The 21,575-nt window shown below is 41.9% G+C and overlaps 1 protein-coding gene across 1 annotated transcript in view; it reads right to left on the bottom strand.

The window, feature by feature from the left end:
- Nucleotides 1-548: 548 nt before the first annotated feature.
- LOC121921537 (guanine nucleotide-binding protein G(i) subunit alpha-2-like) overlaps nucleotides 549-21,575 on the bottom strand; it is a 116,946-nt gene continuing 95,919 nt past the window's right edge. The window contains exons 2-4 of the mRNA XM_042449759.1: nucleotides 18,753-18,795; nucleotides 7,402-7,543; nucleotides 549-710 (exon numbers count right to left, since the gene is read on the bottom strand). Of these exons, the coding sequence (XP_042305693.1) occupies nucleotides 549-710; nucleotides 7,402-7,543; nucleotides 18,753-18,795 (347 nt within the window). The remainder of the gene's footprint in view (nucleotides 711-7,401; nucleotides 7,544-18,752; nucleotides 18,796-21,575) is intronic.

Raw genomic sequence — 21,575 nt, 5'->3', positions numbered from 1 at the left:
CATTCACATTTGGCTAACACTATCATGTATGGGTGGGCAAAAGGTAGCTCCACATCTACTAGTGGGTGTTTGGCAAGGATCTTTTAATTCCTAATTGTTTAACAATAGCAGCAACAAAATCAGTCCCAACACAGTCTCCCTAATTTTAGGCTGAAAGAATATCTAAGGGAGTTAGAGTAGATTTATGTAGAAAGAGCTCATTTGTCCTTGTTACTGTTGTGTTTTCAAACAGTTAAGTGCCGTTTTGACCTATTAAAAACTCTTTAAAAGTTCGTAAAGGAAATAATTTGAATGACCACACATTTGTAGCTCCACATTTGTACCACCCCATGCTTTTTACATGTGACTAAGGCAACCTGACCTTTAAACATACAGGCCTATCACTGTCACATTTAGCCTGGCCTTGCCAGTTTTCATATCTGCTCACTCATATCTTGTCATCATTTCATATCTGCTCACTCATATTTCAAGCTGCAATTGTCCAAATATTATTTAAAGCTTACCATACATTGCCCCTCAAATAAAAGATTTCAAAGGATAGTTACTCACTATGCAGCCGAGTCGTTCAGCTGATACTCTCGGGAACGATTAAAACAGGCCTGGACTCCATTATCTGCCCACAGTCTCCGGATCACATTGGATAAGTCCTCTGGCATGATTCCTTGCTCTTCTGCAGTGCAAGAGAGTGCAAACAACTGACGGGCATCATCCTACAGGAAAAGCAAAAGCCAGACTGTTAGGCCTGAGCGTTCACTATTCTTCTTGGTCTATCATAGTGAAGTTTATGTTTTTATTCTTACACTCCTCATAGAATCATAGAGTTGGAAGAGACTGCAAGGACCATCCAATCCAACCCCCTGCCATGCAGGAAATCACAATCAAAGCATCCCCGACAGATGGCCATCCAGCCTCTGTTTAAAGACCTCCAAAGAAGGAGACTCCACTACACTCTGAGGAAGTTAATTCCACTGTCAAGAAGCCCTTACTGGCAGGAAGTTCCGCCTAATGTTGAAATCGAATCTCTTTTCCTGCAGCTTGCATCTATTGGAGGAGGAGATGCTATAAAAACTTCATTACATCTTATAATCAATGCATCCCTTCGGGAGGGCACATTTCCATCGGCCTTAAAACAGGCAATAGTGAAACCACTCTTAAAGAAACCCTCCCTAGATCCCCTACAGATGTGTAATTACAGACTGGTCTCATTATTACCATTTTTGGGCAAGGAGCCTTTCAACTCCAAGCTGTCTTGGATGAAACTGATTATCTGGACCCATTTCAAACTGGCTTCAGAGCAGGATACGGAGTTGAGACTGCCATGGTCGCCTTAGTTGGTGATCTTCGTCTGGGCACTGACAGGGGTAGTGTGACCCTGTTGGTGCTCTTGAACATCTCAGCGGCCTTGGATACCATCAACCATGGTATCCTTCTGAAACGCCTGAGAGAGTTGGGTATTGGTGGCACTGCGCTCCAGTGACTCCGGTCCTACCTCACAGGCAGGTTCCAGATGGTGAAGCTGGGGGACAGTTGCTCTCGTAAAAGAGAGCTGACATCTGGCGTCCCTCTGGACGCCATTCTGTCTCCTATGCTGTTTAACATTTACATGAAGCCGCTGGGAGAGATCATCCGGAAACATGGAGCACGGTGTTATCAGTACGCTGATGCCACCCAGATCTACCTCTCCATGGCTCCGACTGATACAGTGACTAATATCTCTCCTCTGGACGCCTGCCTGGGGTCAGTAATGGGCTGGATGAGGGAAAACAAACTCAAGTTGAATCCAGAGAAAACAGAGGTACTCGTGATAGGTTCCCCAGATCTAGGCAGAGGAATTTGTCATCCAGTCCTGGATGGGGTCACACTTCCCCTACAGGACAAAGTACGTAGTTTGGGAGTACTCTTGGACTCATCCCTACAATTATCATCCGAAGTGGACACGATGGCCAGGAGTGCTTGGTATCAGCTTCGGCTGATACGCCAGCTACGTCCCTGTCTGGACCGAAAGGACCTTGAAACAGTAGTACATGCACTGATAACCTCTCGTTTAGATTTCTGTAATGTGATCTACCTGGGGCTACCTTTGTATCAGGTTCGGAAACTTCAGCTAGTTCAAAATGCTACAGCCAGATTGGTCACCGGATCTCCAAGGCAAGACCATATAACACTGGTACTCTCTTCACTGGCTGCCAATTAGTTTCCAGGCCCAATACAAAGTGTTGGTTATTACCTTTAAAGCCCTACATGGCTTGGGCCCAAGTTACTTGAGGGAACGCCTCTCCCTACATAATCTGCCCCGCATCCTCAGAACAACAGGTAAGCTCATACTTGAGCACCCTAGGGTGAGACTAACTTCGACTCACCAGAGAACATTCTCGGCTACAGCCCCCACACTTTGGAATAACCTCCCAGAAGAGATACGCTGCATCCCTACATTGGAAACCTTTAAGAAGGCATTAAAAACTTATCTCTTCCAATTAGCAAACCCTCCCAACTCTTTATAAAGTCTACCCCTCTATAGGAATTAAGTAAGACCCCAATTAGGACTGGCACATTGTATGTTTTGTAGATATATATTATTTTTATAAACTGTTTTTAATAATTATTATAGATAATTGGATAATAATATTTTTAACTGTAGTTGTATACTGTTTTGTTGTTTTATATTCTGCTGTAATCCCGCTTCGATCTTCTGGGAGAAGCGGGAAATATAAATAAACCTTCTTCTTCTTCTTCTTCTTCTTCTTCTTATTATTATTATTATTATTATTATTATTATTATTGCTCCGCATTCTGGAGCAGCAGAAAACAAGCTAGCTCCCTCCTCAATATGACATACCTTTAAGTATTTAAACAGGGCTATCATATCACTTCTTAACCTTCTCTTCTCCAGGCTAAATATCCCCAGCTCCCTAAGTCGTTCCTCATTTGGCATGGTTTCCAGACCCTTCACCATTTTAGTCACCCTCCTTTGGACATGCTCCAGTTTCTCAATGTCCTTTTTGAACTGTGGTGCTCAGAAATGGACACAGTATTCTAGGTGGGGCCTGACCAGAGCAGAATAAAGTGGCACTGTTACTTCCCTTGCTCTAGACACAATGCTTCTATTGATGCAGCCTAAAATTGCATTGGCCTTGTTAGCTGCCGCATCGCACTGTTGACTTATGTTCAATTTATGGTCTACTTGGACTCCTAGATCCCTTTCACATGTAGTTTCATTCAGCCAGGTTTCCCCCATCCTGTATCTGTGCATTTCATTTTTCCGTCCTAAGTGCAGTACCTTACATTTCTCCATGATGAAATTCATTTTGTTAGCTTTGGCCCAGCTTTCTAATCTATTAAGATCATTCTGAAGTTTGATCCTGTCCTCAGGGGTATTAGCTACTCCTCCTAATTTGGTGTCATCTGCAAATTTGATAAGTATACCCCCAATTCTGTCATCCAAGTCATTGATAAAGATGTTGAACAGCACAGGGCCCAGGACAGAACCTGGTGGGACCCCACTGGTCACTTCTCTCCAGGATGAAAAGGAGCCATTGTTGAGCACCCTTTGGGTTCTGCCAGTCAACCAATTACAAATCCATGTAACAGTTATGTTGTCTAGCCCACATTTCCATAGCTTGTTTGCAAGAATGTCATGGGGAACCCTGCCAAAAGCCTTACTGAAATCAAGATATAATATATCCACAGAATTCCTCTCATATAAAAAGCTGGTAATTATATCAAAAAAAGAGATCAGTTTTGTCTGGCATGACTTCCTTCTCTGAAACCCGTCTTGACTTTTTGTGATTATGGCATTGCTTTCTAGATGTTCACAGACTCTCTGTTTAATGATCTGCTCTTGAATCTTTCCTGGTATAGACTAGACAATAATTGTTGGGATCCTCTTTTTTCCCCCTTTTTAAGATGGGGACAGTGTTTGCCCTCCTCTAGTCTGCTGGCACTTCTCCTGTTTTCCAGGAGTTCTCAAAGATTATTGCCAATGGCTCCGATTTTACATTTGCCAGTTCTTTTAATACCCTTGGGTGTAGTTCATCTGGTCCTGGAGATTTATATTCATTTAGATCAACAAGGTATTCCTGTACTATCTCTTTACTTATTCTGTGCTGAAATTCCCCTATTCTGTCCTCTGCTACATTATCCTCAGGTTGAGCACCTCCTCAAGCTCCACAGAAGTTTGTTCCCAGAATCCCAGGGAAAGTGTACTTTGCTGAGCAATGGAGTGAATCACTTCCCAGCTGTAAAGCTGTGGCTACCTGTGAATGTGCCAACATCTGTGCAAGAAGCCAGTGCTTGAGGACTCTATTGATTTAATGGTGTTTAACAAAACAAATATCAGGTAAATAAATTCAAGAGCAATACATGAACACAATTACATCTTATCTTAGTTTGCATAACTCTCGGGAACACTAAGTAATAGTATGGATTTGTTTGTAACTTGACAGCCAATGGGCCTGGGAAGGATCAGTCTGGGAAGGTGAAATACATTGAGTGTTATTTCCTTTTCCTCTCAGTCACAAATGAGAGCAGCAAGGGGAATAAAAAAGAGCATCAACATGTCAATTGTCTTTAATATGATAATTAAAAGGTCAAGAAACACAAATGAGGAGCAAGAATTTCAGCACTGTTTCACTTGTGAAGCGCTTCATTAGGGACACAGGTCAGTGTATAGAATTAGCTTACAAGTTAAGATGTTTAATGTAATGGTATGGAACTACCAATAAATTGCTCCTATGTTGCTTACCTCCACAGTGAATCACTGCTGTATGAACATTTATGTATTTGGTTAAGGAAAAACTTCAGGTCTGAGCATTCTAAGTACTTCACCAAACTACAATCCCAAGATTCCCCAGGATGGAGCCATGTCAGTTAAAGTGGGATGGTAACGCTCTTAGTGCAGATGCATATTTAGTTTCCCAGTTATGCAGTAGATTATACAGAATAACTTGATTTATTTTTTACTTTCATTCTACACCACATACTTAATTCTCTCTCTGATCCCTTTTATTCAGCATTGTTATTATTTTAATTTGGTAAAATAACTACTGGGATTGTCTGTCTTCTTTATATTGCTGGCTATTTTCTTCATTCTTACACTGTGTGCATTGATCTAAGGGGAGGCAAGAGGACGGCACATTAAATTTACCTCTGGTATAGTAATTCATCTGGTAGTTACTCTTACCCAGGTTGATCCCTGGGTTGTAGTTACACCCTTCTCACACAGAGTTGAAGCCAAAAGTAGAGGCAAATGTTAAGTATTAAAATCTTACTGTCAAGACAATTGTATGCAAGGCTTCTTAACAGATGGTTAAATAGTTCAAATTATCACTAACTGTAGAGATTCAGCCTTCTCCCACCTGCAACAAGTTCCCCTTCTCACTCTCTGAGGTATCTTCCCACATATCTCTAAGGCTAGATGGATGATCTCTAAACATGTTCTCAAGCACTTCATTGACTAGGCGTCTTAATGTCCTGTGTTGCTCTTCAAACATGAGGTTTCAACTGACTGTTTTCTATGAGTTCAGGAGTCCCTTTATCAGAGTTTTGATGGATTACATCTCCCAGAATCCCCCAGCCAACAATGCTTTCAGGGATTAATCTGAGTTTTAGTCCAAAAATTAACTTTTACATGTCCTGTTTATAATCAGCGCCTTTTGCAGAAGCCACCCATAAAACACATCCCCAAAGAGAAATGCTGAGTTGTGTATATAGCATAGCTTATTCTCTTCAACAGACCTCAGATCACTTCTATCTTCCAGTTCATTACTACTCAAAGTGCTGGTCAATGGGCTGGAGCTGGTCTGCTAGCTATTGGATACCAGTCAACAGTGAGTTCCAGGAAAGAAAGAAATAGTTGTAGTCTGTGGACACAAATATACTTCTAGTCTCTGGCAAACTGAGAAAAGAACAGTGATGGTCTGCCCCACACCATCCCACTGATGGCAACAGACAGCTTAAGAAGCACTGCTCTAGTTCATTCAATGCACATTGAACTTGCTTCCTCTTGGTCATGACCCCACTTGGTTCCTTAGGTTACAAGTTAGTTGCAAATTGCTATAACCACCTTAAAATTGCAACATTACATCATGTGCACACACTCTCCTTTCAGAGGATGTGTCATCACCTCCTTCCTCCATATTGTTTACAGAGAACTTCTTATTTCCACAATTCTGTGGGGAATTGCTTAGGAGAGCAGGAAAAAAAAACAAAAAAGGTGGGGGGAGAGCAGAGACAATGAACAGCTTTCTATATGCAGAGATTGCAATTAATCGAACATTTAGGAGGTTACCAAAAAACACAATGAGCAACCAGAGGCCCTTGCACATACACCAGGTGTCTATCATTTTCCATGGTTGCCTTTGCTGGCCAGGACAAAAATAGTAACCACTAATGCATACAAACACACACAGGTGCACACTTGACAAACTAAAGAAAAGGCTGCTTTAGAGTGGTGGTATGTTCTGATCTGTATTTCTGGCCCATGCCACCTTGCGTAACTTTAGAAAGCAATCCTGCTAACTCATTTTTTTTCTTGTGGAAAAGAGCAGAAAGGGGCACTCTTGGCCAACTCTTCTGAGATGTGCAACTGGTACATTTAGATGGTGGCATCTAATGCTTCTCCAGGCTCCAAAGAGAGGAGAGGGAGATGTACAATACATGATGTACAGTGGTGCCTCGGGTTACGAAATTAATTTGTTCCGCCATTCCCTTCGTAATGCGAAAATTTCGTAACCCGAAATAGCTTTCCGTTAGCGCTGGAAGCCTATAGCATTTGAATTTCGCGCCGAAATGAATTTCGTAACCCGAAAAATATTTCGTAACCCGAAACAGTTTTTGCCAATCCAACTTTTTCGTATCCCGGAAATTTCGTAACCCGCGCATTTCGTATCCCGAGGTACCACTGTATATGGCTTTGCAAATCTTTGTCATGTTGCTGCTTAACATTTTCCAGTCTTTCTCTAGACTATGAAGCTGGGAAAGTGGCAGGTATCACTACTGCTTGTACCATTCTACCCACCTTGTAGTTTCACAGTTTTCTTGTCAAAGTAAATGGAATTCTATTGCTGGCAGGTCAAGTCGACTTCTACACTGATAACGAAAGAGGCAAATCATTTTGCCCAGTGGGAGTCTTTTGCATAATTCTCCTTCAAATAGGGATGGGCAAAAGGTCCATCACTCAGGATGAATAGGATGTTCCAGATTAGAAGGAAAGTACAATTTTCAGTTTTAGTACTGGTTATGTATCACCAACAAATATGTCGGTTGGGGAAAAGTTGATGCCCTAGAGCAGGCATTCCCAACTTTTTGACTCACAGAACCCTAAGGGCTCCATGGAGCACAAACTGGGAACTGCTGCCCTAGAGCATAGTTGTTAACAATCAGAAGGGATTTAAGTAAGCTCACCGCTCTGGCAGGATCTCCAAAGTCAATCTGCAGGTTTCCCATTGCCTTGATGATAGCCATAATGGACTGGATGGTGTTGCTGTAAACCACGGCTTTGTACTGCCGGCATTCTTCTTCTGAGTATCCATCCTCATGGATAATCCTAAGAAAGAAGAAAAAAGAAAGGTTTCCAAAGTCAGGCAGGAAAAATAGCAGACTACTATAGATTTTACTACACTCCTGTGCCTTCCAACATGTCACAAATGAAAACCAGGACCACCATCTTCCTTCCTCCAGGCAGTGGCTGTTCTCTAGATGGCTGGTATCTCCTCACTCTTCTCCCTCTGAGACCTGCACAAGTAATGACTGTTGCTCCTCAACTTATCAATGACTTGGATTATGTAATAAAGGGCATGCGTATGAAATTTCCAGATGATGCTAAATTAGGAGGGGTAGTCCCCAGAGGACATGATCAGAATTCAAAATGGCCTTAGCAGATTAGAAAACTGGATCAAAACTAACAAAATGAATTTCAAAAGGGAGAAATGTAGGATACTGCACTTAACCAGAAAAAATGAAATGCACAGATATAGGATGGGGGACACCTGGCTTGACAACAGTATACATGAAAGGGATCTTTCATCTTTGAGAACTCCTGGAGAACAGGAGAAGTCCCAGAAACCTGGAGGAGGGCAAACATTGTCCCCATCTTAAAAAAGAGGATCCCAACAATTATCGCCCAGTTAGTCTGACATCAATACCAGGAAAGATTCTAGAGCAGATCATTAAACAGAGAGCCTGTGAACATTTAAAAAGGAATGCCACAATCACAAAAAGTCAACATGGGTTTCTGAGAAAGAAGTCATGCCAGACTAATCTGATCTCTTTTTTTGATAAAATTTAGCTCTAGCTCCACATGGTTGGGGAAGACTTATAACTAGAACCAAGCCAAGGGGGACTACGGCTGCAGGTGGCAGCCATCCTGTTAGCACCAGAACCAAAGCTGCTCCCACTTTGTCCTATGCCCTGGAGGAGGAGAAGGGAGCAACTGCATCCATAGTCACCATTGGACCATACTGGTAAGGTCTAATTTACTGCCCTCTTTGTCTTTGCTACTACTTGTTCCTGTGTCCTGGCAAGTGTGCTCAGGGTTGGGTCGCTTCTCTCCTCCTCTTCTTTGCTTTTGCTTCCCACATGCAGCCAAGCCAGGCTGTTCCTAGCCATGCTAAGTGGCAGTGTTTCATCTTTGTCTCAGGAGGAGCCACCTGAGTGTTGTTGGAGAATCTCGCTTTGCTTTAATTTTTAAAGGCTACAGGTGGATTGTGATTACAATTCCCCCCCCCCCAATCATTTTCTTTGTAGTAATATGCAAGTGAATTGCTTTGAAATAGCACACTGTGTTATAGAACCATTATAAACTACGGCTAGCAGTGTAACATATGAAGTTCTATATTTACTGGGGAGGAAAATTACTCTAGGAAATCTTGGTGTGTAAGAAGAGTAGAACGCACTATGCTCAACTTCAGTTCTGCCTTAGTCACTTTGTTGCCAAGATAATTCTCACCAGAGGCCTCTTCCTTCTCTATTTTGCTTGGCAGAGAGACCTCCATTCATCTCAAATCTGGTGTTTCCAAGTATTCCTCCTTACCTCCCTCCTGTTTATCTTTCCTACCTTAAACACATGGCATACAAGAAAGGCTAACATAGCTTTCGTTAGAATCCAAGACGCAGATGAATTAGCTAAGCCACAACAACAAAGAGCTAAGCCACAAACAACAATTAAGAACAATAAATCAACAGGAATTAAACTATACAGTCTCTCTTAACTGGTCAAATACCAGCTACATCAGTCACACAAGCACAGGCTAGGAACTGACAACATCACAAAATAGAAGTGCATTAGGATCAAATCTTTGCCTCCTTGGGCTATTTTCCTAAGAGCAGATGAAATCAACTGGTGATCTACTTTGGCTGCATTGCTACAAGGAAGGTTCTGAAAAGATGAGAAACTAACCATCTGTTTGTCAATTAGCCAGAGGCAAAAATTCAGTAATCCACCAGCAAGGATAGAGAAACTTTCCTGCTTGGCACATTGTTCAAGCTTGAATTTGTCCAGTTTGATGGGGATAGCCTACAGCCAGAATGGTCAGCCCTAGAATACTGCCATGACAGCATGCTATAAATGTTCCAAATGAATCAAGTCCAGTCAACCCTTCAGTTTTCTCAGCCTACACTGAACGTAATTCCACTGTGGGAGGCTAACGTAATGAGACTTTTCATTCCTACAGCTGCTGTGAACAAGATTCTAACAGAAGCAGACACTATGAATTAAAGATCAGATGACTATTAATCTTTTAAAAACTCCTAAAAGCCAAAGACACGCTGCCTTAATATATGGCCTCAATCTACTTGTTATTCTCAGCTGGATAAGGCCATATGAATTTATTTTATGTTGAATTCCCAAATTTTCAGTCATTTAAAATATTGGGATTAACAATTGGATTCAGGCCTTGAAAGCATGCACATATACAGTATATCGGCTCCTGATTTATGGCAACCCCATGGATCTCATAGGGTTTTCTTAGGTCCAAAACACACTGCAGAAATAATCCAGTCTGAGACTGCTTTAACTGCCTTGGATCAGTGCAAGGGAATCCTGAGAACTGTAGTGTACGGTGGCACCAGAAATCTCAGACAGAGAGGACTAAATGTCTCACAGAACTACAGTTCCCAGAATTCCTTAGCATTGAGCCAGGGCTATTAAAGCAGTCTCAAACTGGATTAAATCTGCAGTGTGTTTTGGACCTTGCGCAAGGAATCCTCAGAGGTAGTTTTGCCAGTTCCTTCCTCTAAAATATGGCGTACTATTTTTTTTTGGCAGCCTCCCATACAAGTACTAACCAGGACAGAGCCTGCTTAGCTTTTCAAAATAGTAATTATCTCTTACTAATTTAAACAGGACAGCCAGCATTGTCTAGTGATTTGAGCATTGGACTATAACCCTGCTTGGCTATGGAAACCCATGGGATGACTCTGAGCAAGTTAACACATTTTTAGCCCCAGAAATCCCCATGATAGGGTTGTCATAAGTCAGAAAAGACCTGAAGGCACACAACAACAACAATCTATACAGATGACAACCAAAAGTATAATTATTACTTCTGCTCTGTGTGAAGTAGAAGTAAATGTTTAGATAATTCCAAAGAATATGCAGGCTGTTGTTCTCACAGTATTTGAATGAGATTCTATACTTCTTTTGGTAGGCACGTTTATAGAATCAGAATTAGAGCAGGTGGCAGATTGCAGAGTTCAGTGTTGGGTGAACTTCATTACTGAAGCTCATTCCTGCTTCACTAGCGACTATCCCCAGTCCCAATTGTCATTTGCAGTTTCTCAAGGATTGCTCTAAAAGTTGCAACACTCCATTTGATTTCTGTATGCTCTGAGATATCAGAGGAAATGTAGAAATAAAATCAAATAATATCAAAGACCTCGAGACATCCCACTGTCTAATGCTGTAAACAGTTCTGATGTGCAAGAAGACCTGCACTATTCACTATGAGTAATTTTTATCATACGCATTTGTCATATCACGTCCCTTTTAAAAAATTAAACAAAATGAGACGGCAACCTGAACTGAATTACCAGGAGATTTAAATTTTTACCATACTGAATTCTACAAACTCCTAAAAATGGCTGTTGATGAGTTTGTGCCACATATCCTAAATTAGACTGAAAATTTAGTTGTAAATGGCAGCTAGTACATTTTGTTTTCTCACCTCCTGATTTTGTATAAAGGGAGGAAATCGTATGAACAGAGAAATCGTATGAACAGAGAACACTGGGGATATAAGGACTATCAAGAAATGCCATAAGGATTTTGTGCTGCTGAAAAGACTTCTTTAAACAAAACAAGGATAAAAACAAGTCCTTCTGTCTTCTTGCTATTACTAATCTAACAAACTAAGATGCAGTGTGCATACACCATGAAAGGGCTTACAAATATATGAATATACATGCTGAAACCTTAATGCCTACCTTATCGAACTGCACCCTTAACAAAACCAAAAAAATACTTTAAATAATATAAATCTAATCTATTTTATAAATTATCTAAAAATTATCTTAAAATTTTTAGATTTAGTAATAGCAAGAAGACAGAAGGGCTCATTTTTAGCCTTGTTTTTGTTTAAAGAAGTCTTTTCAGCAGCACAAAATCCTTATAGCATTTCTTGATAGTCCTTATATCCCTAGTTTTCTCTAATAAATATGGATGGCTCCTCCTAACCTGCCACTTTGCAAATATCCTCCAAAGATGTAGAAAACACATACGTTTTTGTTTTTTTTAATAATATTTTTATTAATTTTAAAAAGATTTTACATATGCATAAAGATAAAAACACATACGTTTTTCAAGCTGCCATTGATTTTATGAAATGGGCCCAAACAATCTCAGATCTTGGTTCATGTGATAAATCATAATTTAACATCCATCCAACTCCATTCTTTGTTGGGTTTGGGACAAGAAAAATGAGGCAAATTAATTAGGTTAGGGGCATCTCAGCTCATGGAAGTGGTCAGAGAGGTATTAGCAGATAAAATTTGAGTATGAAACAAGAAAAAGTTAATCCCTTGTCCTGTGGGGACTGCACAGTTACGTATTTAGAAAACCATGTTGTGGCAAATGAGAACACAGCCCTAGAACAAGTCAGTTTGTCACTTAATCCAGTATTGAACATTTGAGGCTGGCCAAAGATGAGAACAAACTTTGTCTTAATGGATAAAGAGAAAAAAGAGTTTTTTCCTTTGTGAAGTCGAAGGCTTTCATGGCTGGCATCAATGGTTTTTTGTGGGTTTTTCGGGCTATGTGGCCATGTCCTAGAAGATTTTCTTCCTGACGTTTCGCCAGCATCTGTGGCTGGCATCTTCACTTTTTCCAGGCAAGCATTCTCTGAAGATGCCAGCTACAGATGCTGGTGAAATGTCAGGAAGAAAATCTTCTAGAAAGAACATGGCCACATAGCCCGAAAAACCCACCCCACCCCACCCCCAGTTTTTTCCTTATTCTCTCCTGAAGCACTAAATGGAAGCTGGAGGAGCAGTAGCATGGGAAGTCATATACCTTGAGTGCTCTAGTAGTAAAGGAAGAAGGCAAGAGATTTCAGTCTTAACTACACAGCTGGCAGATTGGTCAGTTTCTAATCCTAATGGTACAACACTGGAGGATCTTCTTCCTACATAGGAAGGGGACGGCATCCTCAAAAGCTGGCTCACTGGACTTCCCCAAACCCGCCAAGCACCAGCGCCAGAACAACTAAGTGCCCAGCTGTTGGAGACAGGAGAGGGTAGGGACGCCAGTGGGAGCGGCACCCTCAAAAGCCGGCCCGCCGGACTTTTCCCCAAACCCGCCGACTCCAGAGCGCCAGTGCGCTACTTTACTACAATACAGTTCAGTTTGTGTTTTTGCAATGTGAGAAGCGGGGATGATGATATTGGATTAACACTATTCCCCCCACCCCTGTGATTTACTATGATAATTGTTTAAAATTAATGATATTGATAGCTGTGTTGAAGGAAGGTAGAATAATAACGTGAGTTAACCGGCCTAGTTAGATCATTCTGAGAACTTAAACATGTATTAGAATTATGTACGGAACACTGTACACTGATACTATTTTTACTTCAGCTACAGATGGAAAATAATGAGAGTGGGAGGGGAATTAAAGTTAAAAATAGAGGAGATAATATGTCTGAGGATCCTGGATATGTAGCGCCAATTGGAGTAGTGTGGGGCAATGAGAGATATAGCGTTAACAGAGTGGGAATAAGCCATAAGGGAAGGTGAGAACGATGCTTAATATCTATCCTGCCTTCCATCCACCCTGTTAACCCAAGAGAACCCAGGGTCAGCCCAACCATACCACAGATCCTAAACCTGCTCCTCTGTAACGCCAGGTCAGTGAGGAATAAAAGTCATATAATCTATGACCTATTGGAGGAGGAAGATGCTGATCTGGCTTGCTTTACAGAAACCTGGCTGGGGGAGGATAGCAGTGCGATTTGGGCTAAAGCCCTCCCATCTGGGTATGCTGTGAAGGAGCAGGTTAGGGAAAGTGGGTGAGGGGGAGTTGCCTTGGTCCATAAAAGTAACATCACTTTGACCAGGAGACCTATCTGGAAAACGGCTCACATCAAGTGTATTTACCTGACCGTGAAGGCTAGGGACAGTCTAGGGATTCTGTTGGTCTACCATCCACCCCGTGGCCTAACAGACTCCCTGGCCGAGCTGACACAGCTGGTCTCGGAGCTGGCATTGGTCTCCCAGGCTTCTTGTACTGTGAGGCTTCAATATCCCCTTTGAAGCCGGCTCATGAGATCCAACAGGTGCAGTTTGGGAGATCATGAATACCATGACTTCTATGGGCCTGTCCCAATTAGTCTTGGGGCCCACAACTCTGCTGGTAATACACTCGATGTGGTCTTCAGTATGGATCAGGAACATCAATGGGCAGAGGTAACCTATACCTCTGCCCTGTCATGGATGGATCACTTTCTGGTCAAAGTAGGACTAAAGGCCACTACGCATATCCCCCTTGGGGGTGGAGGACCTATTAAAATGGTCCTCGAAAGCAGATGGAACCCAAAAGGTTCCAGGAAGCTCTAGAGGGTTTTATGGTGGGAAATGATGGCGATTCTGTTGAAGCCTTGGTTGGTACCTGGAATCACAATCTTACCAAGGCCATAGACACCATCACTCCTGAGCATCCTTACCGGCCCGCTTCTAATAAAACACCATGGCCTGTTACAGACTGCCAAAATAAAGCTGCTTCGGGTCCCTTTGGAGGTATGCTGTTTAAATGATGCATGCATCCTAAGAATCCAGAAGCTGCACCAAAGCTGCACTCCAGTGCTTAGGAATGGAGTGTGGCTTTGGCGCAACCTCCGGACTCTTAGGACCCAGGCATCATTTAAATAGCATACCTCCAAAGAGACCCGAAGCAGCTTTAGTTTGGCAGTCTGTAACAGGCCCATAGTACACAGAAGATCTTCGAAAAATGAGGCGGACTGTGCAACGACTAGAGCGCTGCTGGCGGAAACATCAACGCTTATCTGACAAGACACTCCTTAGGACCTTATTGACTTCTTACGGAGAGGCAATAGATGCAGCAAAGAATTCGTTCTGTGCTGCACGTATTGCGTCCGCAGAGTTTTGTCCAGCAGAGCTGTTTAGGGTGGTTAAAGAGCTAACTCAATTGCCTCCCACCCTAAACCTACTATTATAACCAACTAAGGCCTGCTGTGATGCTTTTAACAACTTTTTCGCAGATAAAATCTCTCAAATAAGGCCCGATCTGGATGCGGGCATTATAACAGAGACAGAAAGAGAGATGTCCAGTGACTCTGTGGATGTTAGACTTGATCAATTTGAGTTTGTAAATACCGATGAAGTGGACAAGATTATTGGTAGCGTTAGAAAGGCAACATGCCCCCTCGATCCTTGCCCATCATGGTTGACCGTCCAGGGAGGGGATGCAACAAAAATACTATTACAATCTATAATTAATGTGTCCCTCAGGGAGGGGAAATTTCCATCGCAATTAAAGCAGGCAATCGTCAAACCGCTTTAAAAAAAACCTCCCTGGCAAGGAATAACTACAGACTGGTCTCCCTTTTACCATTCTTGGGCAAAGTGATCGAGAGGGCAGTCGCCTCCCAGCTCCAGGTTATCTTGGATGAAACCGATTATCTGGACCCATTTCAAACCAACTTCAGGGTGCTATATGGAGACTGCCATGGTCGCCTTAGTCGATGATCTCCGTCTGGGCATCAACAGGGGAAGTGGGAACCTGCTGGTGCTTTTGGACATCTCAGCAGCCTTCGATACCATTGACCACAATATCCTTCTGGATCGCCTGAGGGAGTTGGGCATTCGAGGCACTGTTTTGCAGTGGTTCAGATCCTACCTCTCGGGCAGGGTCCAGATGGTGTCGCTTGGGGAAGCTCTTCAACCAAGAGGGAGCTCATATCGGGTGTTCCTCAAGGTACGATACTGTCCCCAATGTTATTCAGCATTTACATGAAGCCGCTGGGAGAGATCATCTGGAGGCATGGGGCGCAGTGTTATCAGTATGCTGATGACACCCAAATCTCTCCATGTCACTGACTATTGCACTGAATAAGGATAGCATCTCTCCTTTAGAGGCCTGCCTTGGGTAGGTAATGGGCTGGATGAGGGAAAACAAACTCAGGCTGAATCCAGAGAAAACAGAGGTACTCGTGATAGGTGCCCCAAGTCCGGGAAAGGAGATTTGTCAGCTTGTCCTGGACGGGGTCACACTTCCCACAAAGGATGAAGTTTGCAGTTTGGGAGTGCTCCTTGATCCATCTTTACAGTTGTCATCTCATATAGATGCGACTGCTAGGAGTGCCTGGTATCAGCTTCGGCTGATACACTAACTGCGTTCTTACCTGGACCGAAAGGACCTAGAAGCAGTAGTGCTTGCACTGGTAATCTCTCGTTTGGACTTCTGTAATGCGCTCTACTTGGAGCTACCCTTGTACCAAATCCAGAAACTTCAACTGATTCAAAATGCTGCATCTAGATTGGTCTCCGGTACATCTAGGTTTGACCATCTTACATCAGTGCTAAAATCTCTTCACTGGCTGCCAATTATCTTCCAGGCGCAATACAAGGTGTTGGTCATTACCTTTAAAGCCCTACATGGCTCGGGCCCAAGTTACTTACGGGAACGCCTCTCTCTACACAATCCGCCCCACACTCTCAGAACATCAGGGAAGTATTTGCTACAACATCATAACACCAGGTTAATCACAACTTCCCACAAGGCGTTTTCAGCAGCGATCCCAACGCTATGGAATAGCCTACTAGAGGAGATCCGTGGTATTACCTCCTTAGAGGCCTTTAAGAGAGCACTCAGAACGGAGCTCTTCCGGCGGGCTTACCCAACAGACTTTGTATGAAAGCTAATGAGAAGAACCTGCTCTCAACTTTGTTTAGGCTTTAGAGAACTAGTAGGAATTGGTAAATTCAATGTTAGTTTTTAATGGTGTATGAATATTTTGTATCATTTGTATTACTTTGTATTATTTTACTGCTGTAATCCCGCCTTGATCTTTGGAGAGGCGGGAAATATAAATAAGTTTTATTATTTTATTATTATTATTATTATAGGAAATTGGGGTTTAGGGAGCAGTTTTTTATATCCTCTTATTCCCGTCAGAACTATATCTGCCCACAAAGGGATCTGGTAGCATCTTTGAGACTAATTGTGTAAAAGAAGTTGTAGCATTAGCTTTCTTACACTTGATCTACTCCCTCAGATGCATTGAGGCCAAATCTATGAAAGCTAATGCTACAACATTTTTTGCACAGTCTCAAAGTTGTTACAAGATTCCTTTGCATGCTGACATTCCAGACTAACATGGCCCAAAGCAGACAGGTCAAAAGCACTGGCTTTGGGCTGGGTTGGGGGCGTGGCATTTACACGATGCACTCCCCAAACGCAGCTGGAAGTCATACCGAACATGCACCAACCCTCAAGAGCTGGCACAAAAAAGTGGTGAAAAGCTGCTTCTTGCCAGCAGCTGGGTTGAGAACCACGGCTGTGGCCCAGATTGAGGCCAGGCACATGCGGTTGCCGCAGCCCTGGTGTGATGTGTGCTGGTGTTGCTGCACACCGCTCTTTCAGGCCCTTTTGCATGACCGCTATGTCTGTCAGATGGGTTTCCATGTGCATTTCCTACATATGGAGACTATTATGTTGAGAGTACTGTGCTTGTGTATGTTCACATGTGTGCATATGCCCATTTATCTCATCATAAACAAAGATGTTTTCCCCCTCTTCGTCTCTGAATTGCTCTGTCTCACTGTATACTGATTGGTAGAGGTTCACAATAAGAGGGATAGGTACATGCAAACAATCAGAAACTTGCTTTTTATAACAATTCTGTTCACAAACTACTCAGTTCCAAGGCTTGTGAACAAAGTTTGGGGAAGTTACTTTTTTGGGCTACCAATCCTAGAATTTTCCAGGCAGTATGGGTAGTGACCATGCTTACAGGCAGATTCTAGGAACTATAGTCCAGAAAAGGAACTTTTGCAAGATCATATTGGGAGGTAATAGTAATAAAAATAGTAATTCAGTGAAAACACCACATGAAATGTCATATTCTCTCAGCCTCAGATGAAGGTAAACTCCCTCTGAATACATCTTGCCAAGAAAACACTGTGATAGAATTGCTATAAAGCAGAAACAACGTAAAGGCACAGAATGACTACAAATAGTTTAAAATCACTCCCCCTTTAAATCAGAGGCATTTCCTAGTATTTTCAGCTTTGTAGAAGGCGGATTACTATCAAGTGCATTACATCATAAAGGACAAAGAAAAATGCCTTAGCTTAAATTTCCTCAGCTATATACCGTATATACTTGACTATAAGTCGAGAAATTTATGCCCCAAAATTGACCCTAAAATCCTGGGTCGACTTATATACAGGTCAACACACTAATACTGCATAGAAAGGTCCTGAAACAAGCATGTTGTGATGCCCTACTCTTCGTGCCTGGAGGTAGGAGTGCGTGTGTGTGTTTGTTACTGCCCCCTAAATTTTACCCTTGACTTATCTACGGGCCATATCAAAATCCATTTTTACCCTGAAACTTTCCCTCAGTTTATACATGGGGTCGACGTATACACGAGTATATATGGCAAGTGCCTATAAGATAAAGAAGCTCTCACCTTTTTGTTTCCCCTGACTGTGCAACTGTAGCCAGACCCCGGGTGGAATTCCCCATCCTCTTCTAGCCACTACTGAGACATGGGAATGTGTGCCTGTGCCATAAATTTGCAGCTGAACCCTCAGGGGTAGGAGCACTATACAAAGAGGTACTGGATATCATCATTCCCAGTTGGGCCAGTTAACGTTAACTGCAGGAGCTGTATCTGTGTAAATACAACAAGGTGTGCATTCATGTGGGTGTGTGCAAACAAACCAAATTACAGCAGTCCTCCAGGCTATGGGCTGAGTGTTTGACTACAGGTTTAAAAATTCTATGAAGCTTAAGAACACAGCTTCCTCTAATGGCCTGTTGGCTGAAATAAAGACTATTATTATTATTATTGATGTAGGTCCAGCTGAAGCCTGGTGTCACCTTATGACCACCATCTCAGCCTTCCATTGTACAAAACACCAAACCCTGAGGTCAATCCAAAATTTTGAGTTGCATTCCCAGCTAGCTGTTTTAGAAGGCAAACAAAGGTCACAGCTTCCTGCAAAAAATATATATGAATATTTTGAACTGGACTGTTAATATGACAAAGAGGACAATGTTATTTGAAGGATAACTTACTTCATCTGTTTTACAATTGTGCTCTTCCCAGACTCCCCTGCACCTGTAGAAAAGAAAGAAGCCATGTAAGGTATAATCTTTTTTGACACTCATTTCTATAATATTATTTCATTTCATTTCATATGCTACCTGTCTCCTAAACTGGATCCAAAGCATCTCACAAAAGAAATTTTTAAAACAGTACAATTAAATAAAAACAATTTAAAATATCACATTAATGTAAGATAAAATATAAAATCGTTAAAACATATTATGTTAAACATACAGAACCATTAAAAACACATAAAAGCAAACACCCCAGTAAGAAGCTTCACTGGATGCAGTTACGTATTCAAAGCCTGCTTGAAGAGAAAGGTTTTTAACTATCAGAGAAGGGAAGAAGCCAGCCTAGCCTCTTATGGGAGGAATTTCCAAAAGATGGGGGCAGCCACTGAGAACACTCTCTCTTGTGTCCTCACCAAGTGAAACCATCAAGGTTATAATACTGCTTGCCAAAATCCTTGTGTCAGAATGGTTCCTCCCTTGTTGTACATGAGAAATGAACTGGACTGAGAAGGCCTCCCCCTGAAGATTTTAGAGTTTGGCAGTTCAGATGGGGAGATATGAGGAGTCTGGACCTAAGCTGCATAGTACATAACAAAGGGAGTATATAATGACAGTGTGAGTAGAGCAAAACCCAGAAGTGGAATGCAATGATACAGCTGTCTCAGCTGCAAATGCCAAACACTTTGGTACTGCTCAGCTTCTAAAATCTAAGAATTTGGCCCACCTGCCTAACAGTATCTTCAGAAGCAAACCAAAAGCACAAGCTCTTGGGATATATTCTAATACATAAACTGTGGGAATGAAAGACTGGGATTTAAGATCCCACTGCTCCAACAGTACCCATTTGCCTTCCAAAAACAAATGCAAGTTAAGGTACAGTGTGTAATTATGGCCGAACCAAGACTCCTTCTGAAAACTTGTTTGCAATTAAGGTTTCCAAGAGAGTGAGATGAGTTCATTTAACAAGGGTTCACCAAGGTCGGCAAACCCAAATAAGAGGGGGCATATGAAAAAACTACAGTGGGAGTGGATTCTCTTAACTTCCATCACTATGACTACACTAGACTCTTAAAATATTTGCAAAAATTCATTAGTTAGAGGCCTTAACAAAAGAAATCCCTTATGCAAGACAGCTACCAAGAACCCTAAGATGGTCTTCCTGGACTTGTGCAAATGGTAATGTTTACAGCCGTTTCTGCAATATGAAATGAACTTTAAGCTGAGGGGGTGAGGAGAGGATAAACTAAAAAAAGTGCAAAGAGTATTTGCATAGATCTGCTGAGGATAACTTCTTCAGTCTTATTCAAAAGCTTTAATCAACTTTGCTCAGCCAGTACCCAACATAACTAGACAATGAATAATGACCAGCTCTAAAGGACATGAGACAGATGAAAAAAAACAAGGCATGATGCTATATGTCAAATCTCAACATACTCTTCCACTAACAACACATGTCCTAAACTGGGAGAGGACAAAACCTTGCGAGACACCAACAGAAAAGTCTCTGTGAAAATATACTCCTGCCAAGATCAAAGTGAAACACTCAAGAGCAGACCTGCAGATGCCAGCCAGGTTCTATTGCCATGGTATCAATGAACACTGTCAATGAGTGAAATTGAACAGTCCACTGTCTGTATGTGCAGGGGTGCTCTACTGCTGGTGTAGGCAAGGGCAGCATGCAATAGCAAACAACAATTTCACCTGAATCACCCACCGCAAGCCACCTCTTAAAACGTGATCCTGTGCACTATTGCTTACAGCAAAAAGGGAGTTCTATTATTTCCTTCATGTCTAGGAAAATGGAAAAGGACAGGAGCCCAGATTAGCTTTCAGCAGCTCAGGTACATTTCATGCCAACTGGCTTGAAGCCATGTTCCTTGTAGGCCAGAAGATTTAAGGCATAAGAGAAAGCAGAAATGGCAGAATGAATTGTAATTCTAGATTAAATATGGATGGAAAATGGACCATTAAATGCAGACTTGTAAATACCCATGCAGCTAGTTCCCCAGCAGCTCACAACCTCTAAGCAACCAGTGAGTGAAGTTCTATAGGTGAAAAAAGAACTGGGGAGTTTGGTCTTTTAAAAATCCTTTCAAATTATCAATTCACCAAAAACACTAGCCAAAGATATGCATTGGCAGACTGGCTGCCAAACATTTTTATAGGGCAGTAGTTTTTGAGGGCTTCTTTACAGAACATCAGTAAAAAAACATTGCAGGAAATAGTCTCACAAAATAAATCTATTTTTGATCTTGACTGATATTTTTTTAAAAAGAAGAAGCAAAAATAAAGAGACGGGAGGGAAGAAGGGAGGGAGGGAAACTGTTGGTCAAGGATTCTGAGCCAATTTCTCCAAATATTAGCTCAAACCCTATTATCCCCCATTCCTTTAGCGGCTTTTGTTCAATCTCAAAGCATAATTTGCCTCTGCAGAAAGATGATGTGCTAATTGGTATATAGCTATATACCTGAAAAGCTTGTTCCCTCACCCCCCAGAAAATCTCCACTTTTAGAAAGTAGCTGTCATTGATTCAGATAAAAATTTCAGAAATGGAAAACTTCACATGTCTATTAAAGTCTATAAAGAGCAATCAAAAGCTCTGGGAATTGTCTATAAGTTAAAATTTAAAAGTATGCTCTTTGCAATTTCATTTCTCATGTACAACAAGGGAGGAACCATTCTCACACAAGGATTTTGGCAAGCAGTATGGTTTCATGAGCCAGACTGAACATTTGATTTCTCTCTCCTTTTTTATTATTATAAAAAGCTTACCCCTT

This window comes from Sceloporus undulatus, chromosome 2 (genome assembly GCF_019175285.1).
Source record: "Sceloporus undulatus isolate JIND9_A2432 ecotype Alabama chromosome 2, SceUnd_v1.1, whole genome shotgun sequence".
Classification (NCBI taxonomy): Eukaryota; Metazoa; Chordata; class Lepidosauria; order Squamata; family Phrynosomatidae; genus Sceloporus; species Sceloporus undulatus.
The sequence above is the reverse complement of the archived record's forward strand: the minus strand, read 5'-3'. Positions and strand labels throughout refer to the sequence as shown.